Below are 25,000 nucleotides of genomic sequence, written 5' to 3' on the forward strand. Positions count from 1 at the left end.
TTTCATCACTATACCCAGCTGATTTCTATCACTCTACCCAGGTGATTTCTATCACTCTACCCAGGTGATTTTCAACACTACCCAAGTGATTTCCATCACTCTACCCAGGTGATTTTCATCACTCCATCACTTTACCCAGGTGACTTTCAGCATTCTACCCAGGTGACTTCTATCACTCTACCCAGGTGATTTTCAACACTACCCAAGTGATTTCCATCACTCTACCCAGGTGATTTTCATCACTCCATCACTTTACCCAGGTGACTTTCAGCATTCTACCCAGGTGACTTCTATCACTCTACCCAGGTGATTTCCATCACTCTACCCGGGTGATTTCCATCACTCCATCACTCTACCCAGGTGATTTCCATCACTCTACCTAGGTGATTTCCATCACTCTACCATGGTGATAAGAGGCAGCTGACTCCGGTCAGAGAAGGTTAATCAAAGAACAGAGAGACGTGGAAAGAACCAAGCCTTCCTGTGCCAAGCTGTAGATACAGTGAATGTGAATTCATTGACCCTATGACTTTGCAAAAGGCTATGACACCTTTAACTTTTAATGATGATGGGCACTATAACTACAGGGACAAAAGATTGATCAGCAAGTTGCAATATTATCTTGAGCAAACAGAATATCACTGCAGTTTTTAGCTGTCCCTGATGATTTTGCATCACATTCCTGTTCGTTGGTCCTCAGATGGAAAAACAAAACCAGTGCTACTTCTGTGTCGCCCAGTTCTCAACCTGGCTGCAAGCACCATCTTTCCTGTTCCAATAGGCTTTCAAAACATTCAGTAACTGAACACTCACAACATGCACATCACGTATCAGGTATTCAAACTCACAGCATTTCATGCTTTTGTTTTTGCAGACTTCGGCACACCTGCTTACTCAACTGACTAAATATTCTTCTTCTTCTTCTTCTTCTTCTTCTGCGTTCACTCGTATGCACACGAGTGGGCTTTTACGTGTATGACCGTTTTTACCCCACCATGTAGGCAGCCATACTCCATTTTCGGGGGTGTGCATGCTGGGTATGTTCTTGTTTCCATAACCCACCGAACGCTGACATGGATTACAGGATTTTAACGTGCGTATTTGATCTTCTGCTTGCATATACACATGAAGGGGGTTCAGGCACTTAGCAGGTCTGCACATATGTTGACCTGGGAGATCGTTAAAAATCTCCACCCTTTACCCACCAGGCGCCATCACCGTGATTCGAACCCGGGACCCTCAGATTGACAGTCCAACGCTTTAACCACTCAACTACTGCGCCCATCACTGCATATTCAATATTTGATTTTTATACAATTCCAATCAAGTCAAACCATATGTCATTAGCATAACACAGAAATTACACTCAAGCGGGGTACTCTACATGTCAGATCTTACAGTGATTCAAACATACACTAAACACTTCCATAAACAAAGTAAAGACTTTCAATCATACGCTAAAGACTTCTGTAAGCACACTAAAGACTTCCAAACATATACTAAACACTTACGTAAGCACACATGGTACTTTCAAACATGCACTAAACATATCCATAAGCACACCAAACACTTTCAAACACACACAAAACACTTCCGTAAGCACACAAAAGACTCTCTTCCAGCTGCAAGTTGAGTGACCAACGGTATGTACCTAAAAACCCACCTCCAGATAATAGAGTGGACAAACAACAGGGCTTTATTATGTAGCAAGAGCAGCCACCAGCAGTGTACTAAAAACAACCCATTCAAATGACACAAGTCTAGCTGTCTTTCTCTGCCTGGGAGTGAAACTTGAGGCCGTCCCCAGGCAGCGTGGAGGGCAGCCAGGGGCAGAGCAGCACAAGGAGCATGCGGTGCCCCAGCACCTCGCGCAGGTTCTGCCACAGGCCGCGGTCATAGTCCATGATCTTCTTCTTCCGCTCGTAACGGGTCTGGCCGTGGAGGATCTGGGACAGCTGGATCTGCAGCAGCCAGAGGAACAGGCAGGTCAGTGTGAAGCCCAGCATGGTGAGCCCACTGATGAAGAAGGAGTACCACGTCTCATTGCCCATCACTGCCGTCACGTGGGGGAGGATGAAGGACAGCAGGTTCAACGCAGTCACCTCCCCTTTGACGGACCACAAGAAGCTCCAGTTGTAGATGTTGCAGTAGAGGCCGACGATCACGATCTGGATGGACATAGCAAAGAAGTAGCGGTAGTTTTCGTGGCCAGAGCAGGTGCCCGCGAACCAGCAGTGGTGGTCTCGCCTGAGCACACAGGTGTTGCAGATGGGGCAGTGGTAGGACCTGGGGGGACGGTTGGCCACGCAGGGGTCACAGTACCGCCAGCCGGGAGGGGTGGGGCCAGTAGGGAACACCAGGCCTTTACCTGTGGGCTCTGTCAGGTGCATCATGACCCAGTTCCCGTAGATGTTGATGGCGAAGAACACCCCCAGGGCCAGGTGGATCATGTAGCCTGTGGACCAGCCAGAGTGGTTGTAGGCAGCCACATAGCTCAGCTCGTACCACAGAAGAAAGATGCCACCAAAGAAGAAGACCACCATGGAGAGCTTGTCCCCCAGGACAGTCCTTTGCTGCCACCGATGGACCACTGATGCAAAGCTCATGATTCTGTCTGCAATGGATAGTCAGCATTTTGGTATCTGGTGATAACCCTGAATGTACATTTACCCATAAAAACATGCTAATTTTCTGTGTTTTTTAACACTGGCAAAATAAGATCTCTAAAAAGTTGCATTTCATTCTTTTTGTCTCTTGTGGTGCAGATTCTAAGTCACTAAAACAACTGCTTTGTAATGTCATGTAATGCTATGCTTTGTAGAAAGTACTCAACAAACATTACAGGAGCAGCATGTATGTTAAGGTTATAGAGTTAATGCAGGATTAATGAAGATATACTTGGCAGATTTAACTGTTGTGCAGGTGCATCTCTTTGTGGCATGTGGACATGTGTGTTAAGGGCACATAAACCTGTATGTGAACACTCTATGTGTGCACATAAATATGTGAAACTGAGAAAGTACATTATAATATAAATCTATGTATTCATATTGTATAAAAAGTATTTCATCTTAATCAAAAATCAATTGTGAAATGAGAAAATTAAATCAGAAAAAGAATATATATCAATAAGTAAAGAAAGAAACCAACAAAGAAATAAAAGAAACAAAGAAACAAACCTCTAAATATAATCTAAACTGAGCAAGCGTGAACCAGGAAAATTAAGTTAGAAATGAAATCAACAGAATTCTTTTCTTATCTGAACAACAAACTGGAATACACAAATGCACCACCCCCTCCCCACCCCCAACACACACACACACACACACACACACACACACACACAACCTTTAATACAGTTTGTTGTCTGGGACCTTTGGATTATTCTGTCTGAAAATACTGCACAATATACAACTTGTACATTGTAAGATTCTAGAAATGTATGTGAGAGAGAGAAAGTATATAACATGTGTACTCTATTAGGTATGCGACAAAATAAATAGATTTCTAAACAGCTGAAAGTTGTGTAGCTCAGAATCAATGTGTGCAGCATACCAATTAATTATCAAATAGCACAAAAGTACATAAATTTCTAAACAACAGAAAAAAAATTCATTATGTGTGCAAGTGGGAGTGATTTTCTAAGCAGTGATAAGTTCTGTAATATACATGCGTTAAATACACAATCTTGAAAAAAAATATATATATATATATAATAATTATATATATATATATATATACAATTCCATGAATTTGTTAACAGCAGAATGTTCTGCTAGCATGTGTCAAACATATGCCCCCCCAGTCCCCACCCCCTGATCCCCACAAAAACTACACAAATAATATATTTCATATCATCACATTTCACTATCTTAGTATTGAAAATACAACACACACACACACACACACACACACACACACACACACACACATATATATATATATATATATATATATATATATATATATATATATATATATATCACTTGTCCAATAAATTGTGGATGTGTGAACTGATAGAAGCTTGTGTGAGTGTGTGTATAACTATGAGTGGATGTGTGTTTATTCAAGTGTGTGTGTGTGTGTGTGTGTGTGTTGTATTTTCAATTTCTAAGATAGTGATGATATAAAATATATTTGTGCAGTATATGTATGTATGTATCTATATATCTATATATATTCCTAGAGATGGGCACTTCTACTTAGAAATTCCCAACAAAATCAACTCGCTTCTTCCAGCTTTTCCTCCCCAAGCCCTCTCACTGCTCCCACCCTCATCCTCTCCCCAAGAAACTGTGCGCAACTCAATGAATAATGATCAGAGTGATGACTGGCAGTTAGCAATGGATGAAGAGAAGAAGATGAAACCTCACCCTATTATTTTTATACATGTATGTATACATGTGACGACCTTTGAAGTTTTGTATTGCATATATATCCTTTCCTATAACTATTTGAGTATCTGTCACTCCATGTGTGGTGAACTTGAAGCCTTGCACTGCAATGTATGGTAGTTTGCAGCTCCTTCACAGATTCTTCTCACGAATCATTTTGCAATGCCATTGTAAGAAAATGATAAATTTGCCGACTTAGACTTTTGAGTCATATTCATAACAAAAACAAAAAAGAAAGAAAGAAAAAGCTTACAAAACAGCCGACCCTTCCTAGTTATACAAAGATATATAAAGATATCTGTAATGATGGGACATGGAATTGAATTACTACGGTTTATGTTTGTATCAACTCTGCTGCCGAGACTGAAGTGCTTTCATTAAGAATGGTGTATCGAGTCCGAGTCAGGGATCACCAAGTTCTGAAAAAGACAAGCTTCTTCCTTTCGAGTCGGTTGATGTCGATTTTAATGTTTGACACCCTTGAAATAAATTCCCATAATGTACGCTTTGTTGAATAATTGGTATATAATGTTTATGAATACAGTAAGTACTTACTTTTGTGCTAAAACCGTATCACAGTCGTCGCATCAGCCGCTTTCAACATGCAACCAAAGACGCCGAGTGGTATGTCACTGTGAATTATCTTTCCTGAGAGTGCCATGTAAGCTTACTAGAGTTCTTTCCCTTCCACCGTGTCTGTGTGTGTGTGTGTGTGTGTGTGTGTGTGGTGGGTGGGTGTGTGTGTTAGCATGCAGTCTGGAATAAAACACTCACCACTAATTGCAACAGAACCTTTTCTTTCTTTTTTACACTAAAAGAACAGTGTTTTGTTGACATATCCTTTGAGTTACAACGGCAAAATTCACAGTCCTGAAATAGATTTATTGTTGTTGTTTTTATTTCCTCGTCGGGCGCTTCCACGTGAATGGACTTCCGCAGGCAATTATCAAATTGGCATTTTTCCTTTCAATCCCCGGCAACACCTGCACTGCCACGGTGGGCTCGGGCCGCACTGAGATCGTTTTTGTTCAGCTGTGTGTGTGTGTGTGTGTGTGTGTGTGTGTGTGTGTGTGTAGTGTGTGTGTATGTGTGTTGCTTTTTATTTTGTTTTATTTTGTTTAACTGTCGTTTATGCTATCGCATTCAGTCAGTCGAGTCGAACTCGTGCCGGCGCCGGATTGCTGAACAGTTTATGTTACGGTGTGCTTTATGTTACTAGTACTGGGAATTGTTGTGCCAAGCCCGGCCGGCCGCTGCGCTCACAAAAAGTTCATCCATTCTTCAATCTCAGCTTGAACGGCTTGTAAAAAGCAACAACAACAACAACAAACAAACAAACAAACAAAAAAGTATCACTATAGCATTTAGAACTGTGCATAGCGTGGCTTTATCAAACAATGGTGTATGATAATGTCCTTTCCGTGGAGCTGATTATAATTTATATTATATTATTTGTATTTCTTTTTATCACAACAGATTTCTCTGTGTGAAATTCGGGCTGCTCTCCCCACTGGCAGGGAGAGCGTGTCGTTATACTACAGCGCCACCCATTTTTTTGTATTTTTTCCTGCGTAGCGGTTTCCAGATTTTCCGCTAAAAGGGAAGAAACTAGGGTATCGACAATAGGAGAGGGAGACTTTTTTTGATAGCCTCCCTTATATGCATCTGACGTCATCCATCCCCACAACACTCCGCCCACCACTCCACCTATCCTACCCCTACCCCCACCAGCGCACACACGCCATCATTAATTCCATGTCATCAAGGGAAAAAAAATAAAATCAGCAGACACAACATCACATTTATCATAAATCTATCGCAGGAGGTTGTAGAGAAAGAAATATAAGTTTTGAATGTGCTCAATCTACTCAATCTATCTGTCGAGAGAGAGAGAGAGAGAGAGAGAGAGAGAGAGAGAGAGAGAGAGAGAGAATCTAGGTAGTCAATCCCAAATTTAAAACCTGTACACCGCACCGTGACCTGTTGGGCTCACTGGATGATGCGCGTTGTGCGATTATAGATTAGATAATTAAATCCAGGTCCAGATGTCTTTGTTTTTGTCATAATGTGATGGAGAACACAACAACAACAACAACAACAACAACAACAACAACAAACCCAGTCTTTGTTAATCTTTTAACCCTTAAAACTGTTTTTCTGTTTGGGGTGGGGTGGATTTAATATAATCTACACACACACACACACACACACACACACACACACACACACACACACACACACACACACACACACACACACACACACACACACACACACACACACACACACACACACACACACACACACACACACACAGAGAGAGAACTCATAGTCTTGCCACCCACAAACCACTATTTTTCCTTTTATTTCTATGATGACATTAATTTTGATTGATTGATTGACTGACTGATTGGGGAGGGGTGTGTGTGTGTGTGTGTGTGTGTGTGTGTGTGTGTGTGTGTGTGTGTGTGTGTGTGTGTGTGTGTGTGTCTATTACCTACTTATTTATCTATGTACTTGTGATATGTTTAAAACTTTGATTTGTGATGCAGTTGTGACAGGTTACATTTATGGGTGAACTCAGGTGGTGTTTGTAAGGGTTTTTTTATGGAAGGATGAAAGGGTGTGTGTGTGTGTGTGTGTGTGTGTGTGTGTAGGGGATGAGGGGTGGTTGGCGGGGGGTGGGGGCGATTATGCTTAGGCCTGTAGGTATTTTTCCAAAGGAGGGAGAGTGTGGCATATAGGGGTGTGGGGGGTAGGGGATGGGGTGGTGAAGAAGTTGTGTTTGGGCTTTTGATTAGTATGAATGAATGAAAGTTGTTCTTCTGTGATGCCTCTCTCTCTCTCCTCTCTCTCTCTCTCTCTCTCTCTCTCTCTCTCTCTCTCTCTCTCTTCTCTCTCTCTTCTCTTTCTCTCTCTCTCTTTTTTTTATTTTTTTATTGTGAACTATGGAAGTGCTGCTTTTTGGTTTAATTCTGGTGATATTTGATTTTTAAATGAACTATGATCTTTGTAGTTGCATATTTTGTGAAGAGAGAGACAGAGAGAGAGATGAAGAGAGAGAGAGTGTGTGTGTGCGTGTGTGTGCGCGTGGTGTATGTGTGTGTAGGTGGGGGGGGGGGGGAGATGTGCAATGCGGCTTGGCTGACTGAAATGGAGAGGCAAGTAAATTTCAGTAATCTGTATATTTGTATATAGCTATTTCCATTTGGTGCCATTTCATTTATCTTTTTATTTTCTATTCATTTTATTTGTTTGTTGTTTTCTTCTTATGTTGGACATGTGCTGCTGCCAAAAAGAAAATCTCTGTACCAAAGTATAGGCAATAAAGTTTGTGTATTGTATTGTGCATTGTATTGTATTATTATGCCAGTGAGATTTTTTTTTTCTTTTCGAACGACTGTACTAAGATACCGGCTACGGGCGCTTGTGTAAGAAACTTCAAGTGCTGGCAGACAGACTGACAATGACAGTATTCATTACTGGCAATAATGGCCACCATCGTTCCACAACAATTACATGACTTTTTTTTTTTTTCTTTCTTTTTTTTTAACATGACGAGCTTGACGCCAACACGGATGTTCACGGATGGAACAGCTTCATTTACGAATGGAAAATGTTCAGTCTTGTTGTCAACAGGAGCCTGCCATGAATGCGGTTTTGTGTGTGTGTGTGTGTGTGTGTGTGTGTGTGTGTGTGTGTGTGTGTGTGTGTGTGTGTGTGTGTGTGTGTGATGGGTTAGGGAGTGGGGGTGGGGTTTGGGGTTGGGTGGTGGTGGGGGAGAGAGGGAGGGAGGGAGGATTAAATGCAAATTGATCCCTGTGTAATGTGGTGTCAGCTATGTAGCTGTGGCCTTCGTTTTGTTGCATGTACTGATTGTATAGACACTGGTTCAAAAATGAATGAGTATCGGTATCTTGTCAAAACATAAAATTCATGAATAATAAACGTATGAATAAGTAACTAAATAAATAAAGTAACTAAGTCTCTCTCTCTCTCTCTCTCTCTCTCTCTCTCTCTCTCTTCTTCTTCTTCTTCTTCTTCTTCTTCTTCTTCTTCTTCTTCTTCTTCTTCACTCCACTCCTTCCCACCTAACCCCACCTCTTCCTATACTGTCAAGTGCTGAACTAAAGCTGTGGTTTCCGGTTTAATCATTGAGATATCCCGAGTGAATGTCATAACTAGAAAGCTAACACCAAGTTCGTGCGAATGCAAAAGTTTGATTCTTGCCACATCGACAGCAGTTTCCTTTGAATGTATAATTTGAGTTCGTCAGGGTGGGGGGCGGCTGGGTTTGGGGGCGTGGGGGCGGGGGGGGGGAGAGTATGAGGGGGAAAGCGGCTTGGAAATTGTCGGGGGGAGGGCTAGGGAGGAGAGGCGGAGGAGGGGAGGGGGGAATGAATACAAAAAAAAATGGATCCATGTGTGTGGTAGCGGCTATGTAGCTGTGGTTGCTGTTCGTTTTGCTGTTGGAGCTAAAATTCTGCTTCAGTTTAATGAACATCCGTATCGTGTCAATGAATAAACAACGATAGAAAAATAGATAACTGAATAAACTCTCTCTCTCTCTCTCTCTCTCTCTCTCTCTCTCTCTCTCTCTCTCTCTCTCTCTCTCTCTCTCTCTCTCTCCGTCATTTGAAGAAGAAGAAAAAGAGTTACAATTCTGCTTCAAATGAACATCCGAATCTTGTCAATAAATAAACAACGATTAGATAAGTAGACAACTAAATAAACGATATTTCTTTGTGCCTCCCATTCACTGTCGCTTGGTGTTTTTTTGGTTTGTTTTCTCTCTCTCTCTCTCTCTCTCTCTCTCTCTCTCTCTCTCTCTCTCTCTCTCTCTCTCTCTCTGTGCTTCCCTATCTCTGCCTCTGTCTGCAGAAGAAGATTAGTATTAGTATTAGTGTTAGTACCATCATCTCTATCATCATCATCATCATCATCATTATCATTATTGTTATCATTGTATTACTACCTTGTCACAACACATTTCTCTTCCCCAGGGGAGGCGGGGGTGAGGGGGGGTGAGGGGGGGGGCTAGGGGGGGGGGGCGGGATGGGCGTGTCGCTAGTGTGAAAGCGCCACCCTTTTTTCTGCTTGCAAGTGTATCTGTGTTCCTACCAAAAGCGAATTTTTCTGCTGAATTTCGCCAGGCACAACCCTTTTTGTTGCCGTGGGTTCTTATACGTGCCAGTGCGTTAAGTGCATGCTGTACACGGGACTTCGGTTTATCGTCTCATCCGAACTGATGACCTTCGCCCAGATCACCACTCAAGGTCTATTGGAGGAGGAGAAAATACTGAAGACTGTGGGATTCGAACCAGCGCGATTAGATTCTCTCGCTTCCTATATAGGCGGTCGCGTTACACGACCCTGATCCAGTTCTCCACATTGTTAGTAGTAGTAGTAGTAGTAGCGGTAGTAGTAGTACATGATTTTCGCACGTGCCGTGCCGTGCGCGCGCGCACACACACACACACACACACACACATCTTTTTTCTTCCCCACAAGAGTCTTAACATCACTGATAACTTAAAAGAAACTAAAAGAACTCACACACACACACACACACACACACACACACACACACACACACACACACACACACACACGCATGCGTGTAGATATATATAAACACACATACGCGCGCTCGCACTCACACACAGAGGGAGAGAGAGAGAAAATACCATAGCCCCTTTCCTAACAGCCAGCAACGCAAGTGATGTTGTTTGTTTTGTTGTTGTTGTTTTTCCCCAGAAATCGGAGCCGTCGCTTTCTGCACTGCCGGCAGACACACACAGGAGACGGCCAGTGACTGACTGATACTGATAGCGCATTGCTAATGCAGCACACACCCCTCTCCAGCCGGCTGTCCTCTGCTGATAACGATGAGCAGACAACTCGGTATTGCACGATATCCTGACTCGATTACTCTTCCTGATACTTTTTCCCTCCTTAAAAAAAAAAAAAGAAAAAAGAAAAAAAAAGGGGGGGGGAGGGAGGGGGAGCATGTTGAAAGTGTGAGGGGGTGGGGTGGGTGCAGGGGTGAGTGGGGGTGGAGGGGTGGGTGAGGGAGAAGTGTGAGCTTTTCTACCAGGAAGAACAACACTTCAGCGTGTCCCCAGTCGACGACAACTATATTTGACATGGGTTTGTTACTGACAAACGTCCCTTCAAATAATTGTCCTTGTCCATCCGAGATTAGTTTCAAGCCTCTGTGTGTGTGTGTGTGTGTGTTGTGTGTGTGTGTGTGTGTTGTTGTTGTTGTTGCTGCTGCTGCTGCTGCTGTTATTGTTGTACAGCTGTTCTTTATGACAAACACGAAACAAGTGTGAGAAACACAAAAGAAGGAAAGGGAAGAAAGGAGAGAAAGAAATTAAAGAAAGGAAAAAGAAAAAAAAAGGGAAAGAAATAAAAAGAATGAAAGTAAGGAAAAGAAACGAAAGGAAGGAAAGAAGAAACGAAAGAAAGAAAGGATATAAGGAAAGACAGGGATTAAAGAAGGGTGGAAAAGGGAAGAAAGAAAGTTGAAAGAAAGAATGAAAGAAAGGGAAGAAAGAAAAAAAGAAACTGAATCAAAACTAGAAGGAAGAAAGGAAAAGAAAACAAAACAAAAATTAAAGGAAGAGAGGAAAGAAAGAAAAGAAAGAAAGAAAGTGCAAGAAAAAAAAAAAAGACGTCTTTACAAACACATTTTCAAAATTAGGTTTTCAATGCTGAAGGCCCCACCCCCCACCCCCATAGCCTTTTACAGTCATCGGAGCAGTGAATACATTATCCATTGAGTCTATGGGCTCGGCATAGGAAGGCGGGGCCCAATCCTCTCCTTCCGCCGTACTGATCTTCTCTCTTCAACCAAGTCAGGTACCCATTCAGTTGATATCTGGATCAGGGAGTGAGGAACTGAAAATCAAAGTAAAGTGCCTTTCCCCAAGAACATACAACACCAGGTCTAGACGGGGATTCGAACCCTGACCACTGACCACTGGATCAGAAGTCCAACGCTTTACCGATTCTACCACGGGGCCTTGAAAAATACAGATTTTATTCCTTGTCTTCTTCATCTTTCCATTCTTCTTTTAGTTCTCTTTAATTAATCAGTTCAGTTAATCGTGACGGGCGCTATAGCCGAATGGTTAAAGCGTTGGACTTTCAATCTGAGGCTCCCGGGTTCGAATCACGGTGACGGTGCCTGGTGGGTAAAGGGTGGAGATTTTTACGATCTCCCAGGTCAACATATGTGTGCAGACCTGCTAGTGCCTAAACCCCCTTCGTGTGTATACGCAAGCCGAAGATCAAATCCGCACGTTAAAGATCCTGTAATCCATGTCAGTGTTCGGTGGGTTATGGAAACAATAACATACACCAGCATGCACACCCCCGAAAGCGGAGTATGGCTGCCTACATGGCGGGTTGAAAAAAAAAAACAAAAAAACGGTCAAGCACGTAAAAGCCCACTCGCGTATATACGAGTGAACGTGGGAGTTGCAGCCCACGAATGCAGAAGAAGAAGAAGAAGCAATGAATCAATTTTGTTTTTCTGAGCGTAACAGAGTAAGCAGACAGTGCTACTTTTCACCCAGACCTCGAAAGACAGAATAGCTAAATAAAAAGTCAAGAACAAAAGTGGAAGAGAGAGAGAAGAAAAAGGATAGACAGACGGACGGACGGACGGACGGACGGAGAAACGTTTTTGCATTATACACAAGTATCATATCATATTTCATCTTTGGCATTACTTTTTTCAATTATTGTAAAGCGCCTTGAGGTGCTATATACATTTTCATCATCAGTTATTCATACATTATTGTTGCATGCATGATAAAAAATATATCCGTATTGTATTATTGGTGTCTTAGGCCTGTGTAGAATTTTTCTTCGCCGCACCAGATATTATGAGAGCACTTCATGTACATATATTGCAGCAATTGCTGACCAGTTTCCTGAAAACTCTCTCTCTCTCTCTCTCTCTCTCTCTCTCTGTTTGAGTTCTTTTTCTCTGTCTCTCCTAGTGTGTGTGGGTGTAAGTGTGTAGTTTGTACAGGGGCAGGGTGGGTCACATATTATAGCGTAACGTAAACTGGTGTGTTTCTTGTTGTGGTTTGTATTGTTTGTCCCTTTTTTTTTTCTTTTTTCTTTTTTTTTTAGCTATTGTTTTTGGATGTTTTTGTTCTTTTTCCTAACCCCCGCCCCCGCCATTCCCCTCCCCCCCCCCGCCCCCCACGCCCCCACACAAAAACTTTGTGATGTATTTTATCTGTATTGAGAAATATAACCTTGTGTGCAAGGGACAAAAGAAAGAAGAAGAAGAAAGAAGAAGAAAAGAACAGAGAAAGGATTAAAAAAACAAACAAAAAAACCGTCAGAAATGGGGTGCAGTCACGAAGGCACATCATTACATAACAGACCAAATGGACTGGGCAGAACTAGGCATAGGAGAGAAGAAACATAACTGGATAGGATCCAGAGCTTGTCCAACCCACATATATCATCACAGTATAGTATAGTATAGTATATCATATCATATCATAATAATAATTATCATAATTATTATTTATCATATCATTATTTCATGGACCAAGTCTTTGCCCAACAAAACAAAGAATACTGCCCATCCCTTAAAAAAACAAAAACAAACAAACAAACAGACAAAAAAACAACAACAAAAAACACCCCCACCCTTACCCTCTTGAATTTGTTTTTGTTGTTTTTTGTTGTTGTTTTGTTGTTGTTGTTGTTGTTGTTGTTTTTGTTTTTTTTAACGCCCACGTGGTTCCAGTTAGGCGTTAGTACAAATGGCAAAACTGACATCTTAAAAAAAAGGGGGGGGGGGGGGAAGAAAAAAAAGAGTCTGGTCTCCTTGTCTAGACAGCTTCTTGAAGGCTTCTTGAAGGTTATCACAAAAGGCACGGGATTTCCCGCCCCGAGTTCCAGCCTGATTGCCAGGAGCAAAAAACAACAATTAGCAGACGACAATGAACAGCAAATTAAGTGTTCAGTATATATGACCACGGCGCTCGGCTGAGACTGCGTGGCGGGCGACGCGACGGCACTCCCTCCCACCCACTGGCCAATTTCTGATCTTTTGTAACTTTCGCTGGTCCGGTCGGTCTGCAGACAATTGAAGGCGTCAGTCGCCTCAATTGGTGTCCAGAGCGGCAGCCGGTTCCTTATAATTATAGAAGAAGAGGAGAGGGATATTGTTGTTGAAGAAATCGCTACTACGCTTTGGTCTCTCCTCTGTGGCAAGCTCAGTGCACCAATCTCAAGAGTCGAGAAAAGTTGTTTCTGTGAATGATGCCAAGGGGTGATCATTGAGGACACAACAGTTCCCTGGCGCGGTTTTGTGTGTGTGTGTGTGTGTGTGTGTGTGTGTGTGTGTGTGTGTGTGTGTGTGTTTAAACTCTGTTCTTGTTGTCGTGATGTGGGAAATCGGGGGGGGGGGGGGGGGAAATTAAGGAACATAGTTTTTTTGCCCCCTTCAAATGCCGGACAGATACAGCCTTTTTTCTTTTTTGTGTAACTATAATAAGACAAGTTATTGTGACACGTACTGTAACCAAGTCTTTTTTTGTTTATTTGTTTGTTGTTGTTGTTGTTGTTGTTGTTGTTTTTTTGGGGGGGGTTGTTGTTGTTTTTTTGTTTGTTTGTTTTTTGTTGTTGGTTTTTTGGTGTTTTTTTTGTTTTTGTTTTTTTGTTTGTTTCTGCTTTTTTGTTTGTTTGTTGTTGTTGTTTTTTTTTGGGGGGGTGGGGGGGGTGGGGGGGGGTTAGGGGTGGTGGGTTTTTGGTCATATCTGGTTCTTATATTATTGTTGTTGTTGTTAGTTGTTTAACTTATATGAAATATCATTGTTGTTCAGAAGTAGTAGTAGTAGCAGTCAGTAGCAGCAGAAGTGTAGTACTGGCAACAATAAAAGTTGCATTGATATCTGTACTGTACTAGCACAAACAGTTCTGATTTTGTCGTTGTTGTTTTTAATTTGTTTTAATGTTTTGTACAGTCAGACAACATGTGCATGCACAACATAACATGGAGTGAATATGACAACTTCGATTTGCCGGGAGTGGATGGCACTAATTGTTTCATTAAGAAAGATTAATTCTGTTGCCGACGTGAAGTGATATCGTCACATTGAGGTCTATGAGACGCAGCTCGGGATAATTGAACACTTTGATTCTCATCCGGATTGCGGCGATACTCGTTGAGGAAATGCGTGATCAGCCGGATCAATATACGTCACATGCAGATGGACACTTACAAACCAGTTATCATTCAATGACGTTAAAAAAAAAACTGAGTCCGGCTTTCCCGTCTGTTTCCTGTTGCTGTTACCGTTGCGATTATTGTAGATATTATACTGGTTGGTGTCAGCTGCTTTGGTTTGGATATTTACATAATGATCTGGACATGCCAGCAAGCAAAAAAAAAAAAAAAATTGCTCACGTCATTCATTTAAATCTTTTGTTTGTTTTCTTACTGTAAGCTTATTTCGTCAATTGTTCCTGAAGCTGGTATCGCATTTAGTTGATATTTAATGTGTTCACACACACACACACAGACACACACACACACACACACACACACACACACACACACACACACGAGCGCGCGTGCATGCATGCATACACTAACAGCCATGCACGCGTGTTCACACATACTGTGCAGAACAATTATTGAGCATGCGCGCGCCGCGCGCGCGTGCGTGTGTGTGTATGCATACGTGTGTGTGTGTGTGTGTGTGTGTGTGTGTGTGTGTGTGTGCCAGCAGTGTGTGCATGCGTGTGTGACTGAGCGTGACCGTTGTGTATAGAGTGATCCACAATCTTGTTCTTTGACACACTACTGTGAAACCATTGAAAATCCTAGTCAAACTCTATGAAGATGACAATTTAAGGAAGCTGGTACCGTAGGTGACATAAGTTTACATTTGGGCCAACAGCAAAGTGAGGGCTGTATTATCAATGGCTTCTCCAGTCAATGGGAAATCATTTACAGCTTAGTCTTTTGTGAAGGACTATAACTCTCAAACTAGGAGGCAAAATTGCACTGGCTCTTAGTGCTGCAGCCTTGTGAGCTAGTTGGCCTTTGGGAACCATCCCAACGCTGACTGTCCTAAAACCCTCTTGGCCGAGAGAGTGGGGATGCAACTTGGGCAAGACACTCTTCACTATAATCAAATTCTAGCCCCAATAGTCGGAACAGCAGTTGCCTCCTCTGCTGTTCTGATGGTCATCGTCGGACACGACTGACTATATACCATCGTCGGACACGACTGACTATATACCATCGTCGGACACGACTGACTACATACCGTAGGCGAGGCTAAATACCAGTCAACAACCATGGTGAAGACACGACAAATCCGGCCGTGTCCATCCTTTCATCCTGTGTCCCAAAAGCGGACGGAACTAAGTAACCCAGTGTCTCTGGTTTCCCTGAAAATGAGCCAACCTTTCAACTATTTCACTAGTGCAAGAGTTACCGAGCCAACCTCGATCCGCTTCTTACCTCTCTTTGTCATTCACGTCACTCTATCGCTTATCTGGTCTACACACGCGCCAGTTTGCCACGCGGAGACACTTGAGACGCGCGCCGCATGCAAATTACCTCACTTCCGGACGCCCCAGGCACTAGACACTGCGCAGGCGCCATGTGCTCGGCGCGCGCGACGCACGTGGGGTCAAGTACGGAAGCTGTGGCTGATGTAGATAACCCCTTGCTGTCGACCAGCGTGTCTCTACTGCGTTTGTAGTGGTTACTTTGCTTGTCACTCGGTTTTAGGTCCAAAGACAATATCGGTAGATAGGCCTGTACAATGTCCATGATAGGTCCAAAGATCTTCTTTACAAGGTGTAAGGGCTTTTCTTTGATCTTTGTCAGGCTCAAACACCCTATATGAAAGGCATAGTGTATTTCAATTCTTTGTTAAGTCTAAAAACCATATGTACAGGGCACAGGGACCATAGGATCTTTGCTGTGTCTTTGTTAGGTCCAAAGACCCTGCATACAGGGAATAGAGTCTGTAGGGTGTTTGTTAAGTCTTTGCCAGGCCTAAAGACCCTGCATGTATGGTGTAGGCTCCATATGGTCTTTCAGTTGTTGGATCCAAAGATCCTATATACAGGGTACAGGGTCTATAGGGCCTTTGTCAAGTCTTTGTTAAGTCAAAAGACCCTATATACAGGCTATAGGATGTAAAGTGCATTTGCTAGGTTTTTATTAAAGTCCAAAGAATCTATATGCAGAGTACGGGGTTGGTATGGTCTTTTTTGTTTGTTTTGTTAATTATTCATATGTATTAACTTCATATACAGGGCACAGGGTCTTTGTTAGGTCTTTGCCTGGCCTAAAGACCCTCTGTACAGGGTATATGGTCTGTAGGGTCTTTGTTGGGTCTTTTGTTAAGTCCAAAGATCGTATATACAGGGTATAGGGTTTATAGGGTTATTGTTAGGGCTTTGTTCAGCCCAAAGTTTATATGTACGGGATATAGTCTATAGGGTCTTTGTAGGATTCAAAGACCCTACACACAGGTTATTTGGTCTAGAGCGTCTTTGTTAGGTCTTTGTTAAGTCTAAAGACCCTATGTTGTTAGGTCTTTGTTAAGTCCAAAGACCCTATATACATGGCAGGTTATTTGGTCTAGAGCGTCTTTGTTAGGTCTTTGTTAAGTCTAAAGACCCTATGTTGTTAGGTCTTTGTTAAGTCCAAAGACCCTATATACATGGCAGGTTATTTGGTCTAGAGCGTCTTTGTTAGGTCTTTGTTAAGTCTAAAGACCCTATGTTGTTAGGTCTTTGTTAAGTCCAAAGACCCTATATACATGGCATAGGCAGTATAGGGTCTTTTTTTTAGGTCTTTGTTAAGTCCAAAGACCATATATGTACAGGGTGTAGGGTCTATATGGTATATGTCAGGTCTTTGGTTGTTTGTTTGTTCCGTAATTATTTGTTCATTTGAATAAATTTACAGAAAGCACCTCATTATCGATAAGTTAGTAAGTTGATTAGTTAGTCAGTCAGTCAGACTGTCAGTCAGTCAGTCAGGTAAGTATGTAGTAACGCCTAAATGCAAAGAATACGAAATATTTATACAACTCTTAACCAGCGATTGCTCCAATACTGTTTTTGGACAACATTTGTAATTTGATTGTACATATATATATATATATATATATATATATATATATATATATACATACAATGTATGATATTCAGTTTGTTTCATGTAATTCCCTGCAGTCCATTACGCCAGTTGCTGAAGTTGAAAGCCGTGCTATATCAGTTTTCAGTAGGGCATTTGGAATCACTTTCGTTTGTTATACAATATTAACTCTCTCCATACGAACGGCGAAAGAGATGACGTTAACAGCGTTTCACCCCAGTTACCATCATCAAAATATTGCAAGCGGAAGGCTCTTATACTGAAAAGGTGAATGTTGACAAAGAATACCACAATTCTGACGACAGAAGCTAAAGGTTGGGTCATTGAGACACCCACTGGACATCCGAGGGGTCTGTGTAGAGGAGAAGAGAGGACTGGCCGTACTGAGTGAGTTAATGCCTCCTCCATCTAACGCCCCACCACCAGCTTATTATTACTGTGTGGGTGAAGTGGTGGGGGGAGAGAGAGAGAGAGAGAGAGAGTGGGGTGGTGTGGCGGGTGCGGGGGACGGCGGTGTATAAGCACGGATACACTTACACTCCAGATGATACTGCCAATGCAATTTTATCTTAGTAGGTGGGTAGAAAGGTAGGTAGGTAGGTAGGAAGTAACGCCTAAATGCAAAGAAATGAATACCAAATATTTATACAACTCTAATCATCACAGTACTGTTTTAGGACAACATTTGTAATTTGAACTGTCCTGTCCTCACTACCCAGAAACAACAAAGGAGGGGGCGGGGAGGGGGATAGGCTGGGAAAAAAAAATATATATATATATACATCTCATATGATGTATGATATTCAATTTGTTTCATGTGATTCTAGATTGCAAACCATGCCGCTAGTTGCTGAAGCTGAAAGCCGCACATTATCAGTTTGTAGTAGAGCAGCTGGAATCACTTTCATTGGTTATAATTATGATTAATGCCTCTTCAATCTCACCACCAGATCATTGTGGAGGTGAAGTAGTGGAGAGAGAGTCGGGGGGCGGGGGCGGCGGGGTGTAAATACGGATACACTTACACTCTAGATGCTACTGTAGCACTATCTTATCTTGGTGTTTTTGTCTTTCTTTCTTTTTCTTTTTTGAATGCCCCCCCTCCAGCACACCCGCACCCACAATACCCCGCCCCATGCCCATGCCCCCTCCGGTCCGTCCTCCTGATGCTGTCCTACAACTGAATGATGCTGATGATGTTGTAAATAATAAACAAGTGCTACGAATTATGATAAACACAACCCACTTTCCCTTCATGCTGCAGTCTGCTGCTACTACTACTACTACTACTGCTGCTGCTGCTGCTATTCTTGCTGCTGCTGCTACACTATGACTACTACTACTGCTGCTGTGCTGCTATTCTTGCTGCTGCTGCTACTACTACTATGACTACTACTACTACTGCTGCTGCTGCTGCTGCTGCTGCTATCAATTAATTTCGAACAGTCATCACCACTTTCCTTTTTCCAGCAACCACTGCACCCACCCCACCCTCCTTCCACCGACCCTCTCTCTCCGCCTTCCTCTCCTTTCTTCCTCCCATCCAGAGCTGTCACTAACAAACTTCCCGTTTCTCTCTCTCTCTCTCTCCCTACCACTCCACCCCTCTCTCTCTCTCTCTCTCTCTCTCTCTTGCCGCACTTATAAGGCGAACAATGACGATTCTCCCACGCTGACGCCGGGCCGATCGCCCAAAACCTCAAGTGGTCGCCCTTGGGAGAAAAATATTTCCTGCCCTACGATTGGCTGAAATTGCTAATCACGTGCCCACATGGGTTTGCGGAGTGATGTTACGACTACAGTGACAGTATTATAATTACACACACCCAAACCTCGTAACAAGTCAGTTTGCGGTCTGAAATGCCACGAGAAAGGTGGTGGCTGTGGTGGCGGCAGTCAGTGCGTGATGCTTCAGGAACTTGCTGATAACAAGACTTGCTCAAGTAGTGTGTACAAGTTTGTCAGTGGACAATACATCAAGACACCCTTTCAATTTTGATGTTGACGTGAACGTCTTAGTCGGTCGACTCGAAATCAAGTAAGTGCCGCTTTTTTTTCTTTCTTTTTTTTCTTTTTTTTCTTTTTTCGTTTTGGTGTTGTGTGTTTGTTTTTTGGACAACCGGTTGCGCCATATCGTATCAATGTTTTGCGGAAATATACAGGCTTACTTCATGTGAGATTAAGACTCTTTGGGGGGATGGGGCTGCGGAAATGAAAGGGTGGAAGGAGTAAACGCATAGGTAACGGGGGATTCGTGCCGTACTTTATTTACTCGCAGTGCGTTTTGCGAAAACTCATATTTACCAAACAGTTCCTAAATAAACAAGAATCGAATGATTAAAAAAAAAATCTTTCTTTTAAGTCGGTATAAAGTACATACACTGAAAAATAATTAAATAAACTTCTCTTTTAGAATAATCTGCAATCTGTGTCACGTTTTCATTGGTTGTGGAAATAAGAAATTGGCTTTATCAGAAATAAACAACAGTAAAAACAAAATTGATGCACGCGCACGCACATGCATGCACGCGCGCGCACCCACACACGCACACGCACACACACACACACACACACACACACAAGCAGACCGAAAAAATATGTTGTGGCAAGAAAGTAACCAAGTGCAATGGAATAATACAATACAATGAAATGCAATGCAGCATACTGTAGTGCAATACAATACAAAGTACTTTTTTTTTACCAAAAAAGGCTATCCACATATTTGAAGTTGTGCAAACAAAACGTATGCTAATATTTCACAAAATATATACACAGAAAACATATTGCTATTATCATAAATACTTAACTGATGAATACTACATGCGTATAAAGAATACTGCTTCGTAGGCAATTGGGGGGAAAAAGTTCGACTGTTGCACCCTTCTCATTAATTTTGAGGAAGAAAACCAAAATTCGTTAGAAGATTCTGCTGCGCTTTCTCGGGACCAGCACAGAAAGACCCGAATTGCTAATATAATGCGCTCTTATTAAATAAATCTCACAAGGACATACTGTAACTACTACTGCTGCTGCTATTACTACTACTATCACTACAACTACTACATCTACTGCTGCTGCTGCTGCTGCTATTGCAGTCAAACGTCCGGTCTGTGGGACGACATCCAGCTCTACAGTCCAAGCTAATGTATGGGGGAAACAAAAGGTTATTGTGTCAAAGTTGCGTGCTGAAGAGATTCCTTCCTGTCGGCCCGAGTCCCTTGCGCGCGGTCCCGTTGTCGCCTGCACCCCCACCCCCGCCCCCTTTCATCCCCCGTGCACCCCCCTCCCCACCCCTCCCAAGGGGCTCCCACCGTGGGAACGGCTGCATTGTCTGGAGCGGTGCCGGGAGGGAGGTGGTGGGGGGCGGGGGGGGGGGGGTAGGAGGTTGAGGAAGGAGGTGGAGATTTGGGAGGAGGGGATCCGTGATATGGTTTGTACACTTCCTTATTGTTATTGGCCAAAGGGAAGTGATGGAGGGGGTGAGAATGGGGCAGCGTGACATTGATTGGTGTGTGTGTGTGTGTGTGTGTGTGTGTGTGTGTGATTCAGCGAAGCTAATATTTGTGACGTGCAGATTTTCAGTTGACGAAGATTGTTTGTGACGTATAGATTGTGTTTCTTGGATTCCTTTGGGATTTGAACTCATAACCGTTTGAATGCGACTTCGGCGCTCTGTAAGAACTTAACAAGCAACCCCGCACAAAACATAACCTGGAACGACTGAGTTGGTGAGTTCAACGACCGATTGGCTAGCGCCCCAAGGGTCATATTACGATTCAGTGTTCGGTCTTTCACAAAGGTTTCGTTATTCGAGGGATTGATGCTCTGACTGTCTGTCCAGGTGGGGGATCTGTCTGGCGTTCTAAGGGGGAGTCTATCACACACACTTGATGGTCTATATCTGAGACCCGGGCCCTAACCGTATTTAGCAGCAGTGGATGACGTTCTGGTAGTTTCCGCTTTTGGCCTGTTGCTATATCATTGTATTTTGTTTATATCACAGGCTGACATAAGCTCACAGCTGCGCCAACAGGAAAGTGAGAGCTGTATGATCAATAGTTTCTCCATTGCAATGAAAAGTTACTTACAGCTTAGTCTTTTGTAAAGGACTATGACTCTCAAACTACGAGCCAAAATTGCACTGGCTCTCAGTGCTGCAGCCATGGGGGCTAGTTGGCCTTTGGGAACCATCCGGCAGCCCCGACTGTCCTAAAAGCCACTTGGCCGAGAGAGTGGGGTATGTAACTTGGGCAAGACACTCTCCACTATGATAAGATTCTAGCCCACATAGTCGGGACAGCAGTTACCTCCTCTACTGATCTGATTGTCCTAGTCGGATACGACTGACTTTCATACAAACTAGCCGATCAGAAAATATAATTATGCTTTCTGCGTTAAGGTTAACGGCAAAGTTTGGGCCATAACAAACACTCTTCAACTACTGGGGCACGATTGTTCCAGTTCGCAGCCTCGTGTTGCCCGTAGCGATCGCGGAACTCCAGACAACGTCTCGTGCAGTGATAGACATGCTATGCAGATCTGTGATCGTTTTTGATTGGCTGGCAGACATTGAAGTCAGCTTGAAATCAGGTCTTGCACTTTGGCCGCTGTGCGAGCCTGTACGTTCGATTTGTTTTAAGGCCTAAGTTTTGCAACAGAATGCAAATTAATGTTATTCATTCTGATTAAATGCTGCAGTGATGATCATGCTTTTCTGTCTTGAGGTGGGGTAAGGGTCGCGATTATTGCCCAACAGCGCTCTGGAAAACTGAACAAATGGACAAGGTTAGCCTTTTCTCAACTTTGAACAAGATGGGAATGGAAACCCTTACTGGGCCTCACTGGGCCTCACTGATGTAAGCTGGGCAGGATACAATGGTTGTGATTGTGAACGCAAAGTTCGCCGAACTCAACACTTGTCACTGACAACACCGCACACACGACGATTTTTTTTCCAGCTCTTGCCATGAGCGTTCGGTTGTTGTTGTTTGCTTGTTTACTTGTTTGTTTTGGCAGCATCATGGACGATTTCGCAATGCACTATACAGAATCTGAGTGAAAAGCTCAACAACACCCTCACCCGCCCCCCAACCCAAATTTAGAAAGAATACACAGACCGCCTTGTTGCTGCCTTCAAACAATCAACATGAGACTGAGAACCCAATGTAAACTTAAACTGGTAAAAGCAGGGCACTTCAAAATGTCACAGTATGAGAATCAGTATCAGTAGCTTAAGGAGGCGTCACTGCGTTCGGACAAATCCATATACGCTACACCACATCTGCCAAGCAGATGCCTGACTAGCAGCGTTACCCAACGCGCTTCAAAATGTCAAAATACAAATACAATCAATGTAAGATAGCAACAAGGAAGTCATAACAGGATTTCGCCCTGCCGTGATATACAAATTTAAAAGAAGAAAAACTTAACGATGCAGTTGATAAAAAGAAAATTAACTGGAGGCATGTGGTGGACAGGGTGGAAACGAATCATCAGATCGATTGGGGGGTAAAAAAAAAAAAAAAAGGAAACTGGGCTTTTGATTTCACTCTTGAAACAACTCTTATTGTTTATCAGTAAATCGAGCTCATTTCAGTGGCATGGAGAGAGGTTCTGTCAGGGTTTAAAAAAAAAAAACTGTTCCTATTCAATTGTCCAGGAAAATTGCGCAGATGTCGTTCTGTCCGAAACCTGCGCACTTGTTTTGTACCAGGAAGGGGCGTGGGTCTGAGCTGACTTATATGCAGGGAAGAGATAAAGTCAGCATGAAGAAGTCTCAACCTCTCGAATATCCCTGATGTATTTCACTGTATTATGTTCAGAGCCGTACTACGTCAGGTTCAGGCTATTTCAAAACTATTTCATAACGTTAATTGCAATGGAAGTGGGCGTTTTGTACAAACACACACACACACACACACACACACACACACACACACACACACACACACACACATTTTTCCGGCGACTGCAGTTTTAGTTTTTGTGCTCCCATCGACAGAGACAGACGGACGGACGGACGAACGGACAGACAGACACAGAGAGAGACAGACAGACAGACAGATTCTTCATGGTCACTTTTCATCATTGTGCTCGCCTTTTTCGTCCTTTTAAAAATGTATTTATTCATCAGTTCATTCATTCATTCATTCATTCTTTTATTTTATTTGTTTACATATTCATTTATTCTTTCTTTTTTTTCTTTTTTTTTTCTTTTTTTTTTGTATATTCGTTTGTTTGCTTGTTTGTCTATTCATTCATCTATTAATTCATATATCTTTTATTTCTCTTTTCATTTATTTATTTTTATATAAGTATTTACTTTTTTATTTGCCTAATCACTTCTCTGTTCATTACCTATTTGATAATTTTCGGTTTATGTGATTAAAAAACTCTCTATTGTCTAGTTTGCCTGCTTCATCCATTCAGTCCCTTCAGCGCATACAAAACTCTGCTGCCCGACTCGTCCTCGGAAAGAAAAGATCTGAGCACATCACTCCTCTTTTTGCAACATCTCCACTGGCTCCCTGTCTCACACCGAATAAAGTACAAGATCAGCACTCTATGTTATAGATGTATTCACAAAACTGCCCCTTCCTATCTCTGTGGCTGCCTTCACCTCTACACTCCATCTCGCTCACTACGATCGGCTTCGGATCCACTCTGTTTGCGCATACCCAGATTCAAACGCTCGACTGTTGTCCGTCGTTTTTTCTCTGTCTCTGGACCTTGCGATTGGATTGAACTTCCTCTTTCGCTTCGTCGAGTCTCCACACTCAGCTCTTTCAAGTCTGGCCTTAAAACCCACCTCTTCCCAAAATAGCCTCCCTTGCCTGCCCTTCCTTGTCTTTAGTTTCTACAGTTTTAGAGTTATTCATGCGTGTGAATGACTGGTGCGAAAGCGCTTCGATTTGTCTTTGCACAAGATTCAGCGCTATATAAATACCATTATTATTATTATTAATTGTTCGCTTGGGTGTACGTAGTTGTTATTAATTTATTTGTTTATTTATTTGTTTGTGCATTTATTTTATTTTGTTTAGTTGTTTTTTTGTGTGTGTTTTTTTATCTAGTTCAGTTATTTTTCAGTAATCTCTCTTATTTTGTCTGTTCTGCATCGAAGAATTGTTTTGTTTTACTTGTTACGTACTTGATACACTCACGCGACTGTAATAATGTCACACACACTGCTGGCCTGGCTGCACGCCAAGACAACTAATGTGCTCACCGAGACTGACCACGTCACCGGAAGTTACATACTATGTCTCTCTGAACCCTGACCTACTCCACTCAACTTGCAGGAAGTTTGGGGGCCAAGTCAACACTGACCTGTTTTTATGTGTGTGGGGTTTTTTTTGGGGGGGTTGTGTGTTTGTTTTTTGGGGTTTTTTTTAATCGTTTTGTTTGTCTTTTTTTTTGTTTTTGTTTTTGTTTTGTTTTG

At 42.6% G+C, this 25,000-nt stretch overlaps 2 protein-coding genes across 2 annotated transcripts in view; one reads left to right on the forward strand and one right to left on the reverse strand.

Moving 5' to 3' along the window:
- LOC143284677 (putative palmitoyltransferase ZDHHC24) overlaps positions 1-5,035 on the reverse strand; it is an 8,236-nt gene extending 3,201 nt beyond the window's left edge. The window contains exons 1-2 of the mRNA XM_076591596.1: positions 4,950-5,035; positions 1-2,614 (exon numbers count right to left, since the gene is read on the reverse strand). The exon at positions 1-2,614 is cut by the window's left edge and continues 3,201 nt beyond it. Of these exons, the coding sequence (XP_076447711.1) occupies positions 1,761-2,606 (846 nt within the window). The 5' untranslated portion in view covers positions 2,607-2,614; positions 4,950-5,035 and the 3' untranslated portion in view covers positions 1-1,760. The remainder of the gene's footprint in view (positions 2,615-4,949) is intronic.
- Positions 5,036-19,378: 14,343 nt separating this feature from the next.
- Positions 19,379-25,000, forward strand: part of LOC143284678 (uncharacterized) — a 12,450-nt gene continuing 6,828 nt past the window's right edge. Inside the window, exon 1 of the mRNA XM_076591598.1 lies at positions 19,379-19,597. The gene's annotated coding sequence lies outside the window, so the exon portion shown is untranslated. The remainder of the gene's footprint in view (positions 19,598-25,000) is intronic.

The sequence above is a fragment of the Babylonia areolata genome, chromosome 8, assembly GCF_041734735.1.
Source record: "Babylonia areolata isolate BAREFJ2019XMU chromosome 8, ASM4173473v1, whole genome shotgun sequence".
NCBI classification, from domain to species: domain Eukaryota; kingdom Metazoa; phylum Mollusca; class Gastropoda; order Neogastropoda; family Buccinidae; genus Babylonia; species Babylonia areolata.